The sequence below is a fragment of the Clupea harengus genome, unplaced genomic scaffold (assembly GCF_900700415.2).
Source record: "Clupea harengus unplaced genomic scaffold, Ch_v2.0.2, whole genome shotgun sequence".
Classification (NCBI taxonomy): Eukaryota; Metazoa; Chordata; class Actinopteri; order Clupeiformes; family Clupeidae; genus Clupea; species Clupea harengus.
In genome coordinates, this window is record NW_024880218.1 from 1 (window position 1) to 3,242 (window position 3,242).

The 3,242-nt window shown below is 45.4% G+C and overlaps 1 protein-coding gene across 1 annotated transcript; it reads left to right on the top strand.

The window, feature by feature from the left end:
• Positions 1–57: 57 nt before the first annotated feature.
• LOC122131635 (follicle-stimulating hormone receptor-like) lies at positions 58–1,996 on the top strand. The gene has a single exon (XM_042706270.1). It carries the CDS (start codon positions 652–654, stop codon positions 1,645–1,647), a length of 996 nt encoding a protein of 331 aa, XP_042562204.1. The 5' UTR covers positions 58–651; the 3' UTR covers positions 1,648–1,996.
• Positions 1,997–3,242: the final 1,246 nt, after the last annotated feature.

The following is a 3,242-nucleotide window of genomic DNA, read 5'->3' on the forward strand; positions in this document are numbered from 1 at the left end:
TGTGCTACGGATTGCTAAACTATTCCAGTAGCCTACATGACAGTTTAAAAGAAAAGAGGAGTCTGACGAATCTGTTTACCTTATGAGGGATATGCTTTATTTGACTGTGACATGTACATTCCACGAAAAGAAAGTAAGAAATGGCAAACAGTCACTTTGGTTTCCATTATATTCCTTTTCTTAACTTATTCTGTGGTAGGTTGTAGGTGCCTGGCATCCAGACTTTATCGCATGATATCTCAACTTGAACTCCACTCTCTTTGGAAATGAATGGCGTTTAAACCAAGGTGGCATGTTAGGCTAAATGTTTTTGTTTTCGCGCTTGACGCCCCAGGGCATTAGCCCTTGCATTGGCCCGATAGTGGAATCACAGCTACTGGCTCCCCATGTTCAGATGATAGTATTTTTTTGTATTATACCACTTGTAACCGTGTAACAGTATTTATGCCTTTGCAAAGATGCTGGAGGTTAAGGCAAAACTCTTGAACGTGCGTCTTTTTTTGTGCCCATATTAGGTCAAAAAGGCTCCCTGAATGTGACAAACCTAATCTCCATCGGGAGGAGCCTTCCTTCTATCGTGATAACTGCGAGGAGCAGACAGAAGTCATCTGCTACCCCAAACCAGATGCCTTCAACCCCTGTGAGGACATCATGGGTCACACGTACCTACGTGTACTCATCTGGATCATCTGTGTGCTGGCAATCGTGGGCAACTCTGTGGTGCTGCTGGTCCTCCTGACCAGCCGCTACAAGCTGACTGTGCCTCGCTTCCTTATGTGCCACTTGGCCTTCGCAGACCTGTGTATGGGCGTCTACCTAATGATCATTGCCTCCGTGGACATCCACACTCGAGCGCACTACTACAACTATGGTATCGACTGGCAGGAGGGTGTGGGTTGCAAAGCAGCTGGCTTCTTCACAGTGTTTGCAAGCGAGCTGTCCATCTATACTTTGACAGTCATCACGTTGGAGCGGTGGCACACCATCACCTATGCCATGCAGTTAGAGCGCAAACTGCAACTGCGTCACGCAGCCGCTCTGATGGCGGGTGGCTGGGCGTTCGCCTGGCTGGTAGCGCTGCTCCCGGCACTGGGTCTCTCCAGCAGCTACAAGGAAGTAAGCATTTGCCTTCCCATGGACGTGGAGAAAGCCACATCACAGATCTACGTGGTGCTGGTTTTGCTGCTTAATGTGTCCGCCTTCCTTGGCATGTGCGCCTGCTACCTGGGCATCTACACCACTGTGCACAACCCCCATGCCCTCGCCCCCCTCACAAGTGCCTCGGACACGCGGCTGGCCAAGCGCATGGCTGTGCTCATTTTCACTGACTTCCTGTGCATGGCACCCATCTCCTTCTTCGCCATCTCCGCGGCCCTCAAGTGGCCACTGATCACCGTGTCCCACTCCAAGGTGTTGCTCGTGCTCTTCTACCCCATCAACTCCTGCGCAAACCCCTTCCTCTATGCCTTTTTCACCAAAACGTTCAAACGGGATTTCTTTGTGCTGGCCAGTCGCTTTGGCTGCTTTAAAATGCAGGCGCAGATCTACCGCACAGAATCCTCAGTTCAGAATGGTGTCTGGGTGAACTCGCCTAAGTCCAGTGAAGGCACTATCTATTCACTGGTCCACATGACTTATAAACACTGACCGTGAATCCATCTTGCTATGCTCCACCCAGATCACATGACAAGTGTCAAGAAGGTTAACAGTTTTGGACTTTCAGATGAAGGGGCTTTCATCAAGCAAAGGCTGACTTGACTAGTCCATTTCTCCAAACTTTGACTTTATCAGCAACTAGACGTTAATTCAACCTTTCTACATACACAATCAATTTAAGTCAATGTGTAAAAGTACAGTACAGTCTGGACTGGCCATGAAAAGAACACTTCCCTCAGAGGGCCTGAGACACAACATCTGTGCCCAAAGAACATACATTGTATATCCAATCCCCAGTGTCCAATACCCTGTTTTTCTAATGCAATTGAATGTATTAATGATGATAAAAAAGTTAATGTAATACATTAAATGTAATGTAAAGTTAATGTAAAACAGTAACTATTACTGTATTACAACTGACGCTGTTATAATCTCCTGTGTTGTGTAGACAAAGGACTGCCAAGGCTGCCATCATATCAGATATTCTGAAATGTGCTTTTAATGGAAAATGCAGATACTCATGGAAATGTAATGTTTGAGATGTAGTGACACACACATGTCAAAATATATTGACTAGCTGATTAAAGAAATCATCCACATCACCACTGTTTATCTGCAATATTATACAGTTACATTCTGCATTCTACAATAAGACTGCAACCGGTCTTATTTGTTAAAAAACAGGAAGACCCAAGTGGCCTAAATCATTTTTGGAACTGTCAAAAGAGCTCCTGGACATGGGGAAGTATGGACATCCTGGGACCAAGTCACTGAATTTGTCAAAGTAAGTGGTGTTGGCATTCTGTGAAATGCTGCACAGAGTAAAAAGGAGTTCAATAAGGTTGTGAGAGGGATGCAAAAGCTTACCTGCACTTTGCTAGACAGCAGGACGACAGGGGGCCCCTCCACCAGCCAGCTTCTGAAGACTTGGTTGCGACTGTTGAGAAGAAGTAAATAACCTCTCATATAGTTTATCACAGCAGTGTCCCCAAATAACATTAATGTGGGAGTGTGTGTAAGGTAGGTTCTTTTTCGGTCACTCTTTAACTTGACAAGCCCTGCTCAGAGCAACCTGGTTTGAGTGTCTATTCCTGTAAATGCTAATGAGCCAGCTCACTCCGCGGGGTGTGCTCACCCAAGTAAGGTTTGGAGCTACCATAGAAACTGTTGAGGGTGTCCCTTGGGAGAAATATGGATGCTGGATACTGACAAAGTGGTGCACCCACCCACACCGTTTTGAACCAGAGTCAGACAGGAAGAGGCTCCCGAACAAGTTTGAGAATTAAGGCTTCAACAAGACCTTTCTCAACTTAATGTCACTTCGACAACTCTTTTTGTATGTTTGTACATTGGCTGAGGTAATACGGTCTTGCTGGCTGTGTCGAGGACAACCCAATGCTTATGACTTGAGTATGTAAATACAGTGTGTTCATGTACGAGTATGTAACAAATACAAATACAAATGCTTTATATAAGTTAGGTTTCTGGTGTTTAAGTAAATACAAGTTACGCAAACGTCATTAAAATGTCACAGGTCAAGAGTAAAACTCCAGCTGTTAAGTTTAAGATCACAGCCAGCAATGCTA

Bases quoted from the DNA above. Each gene is read 5' to 3' on its own strand.
- LOC122131635 (XM_042706270.1), top strand. From the start codon at position 652: ATGGGTCACACGTACCTACGTGTACTCATCTGGATCATCTGTGTGCTG.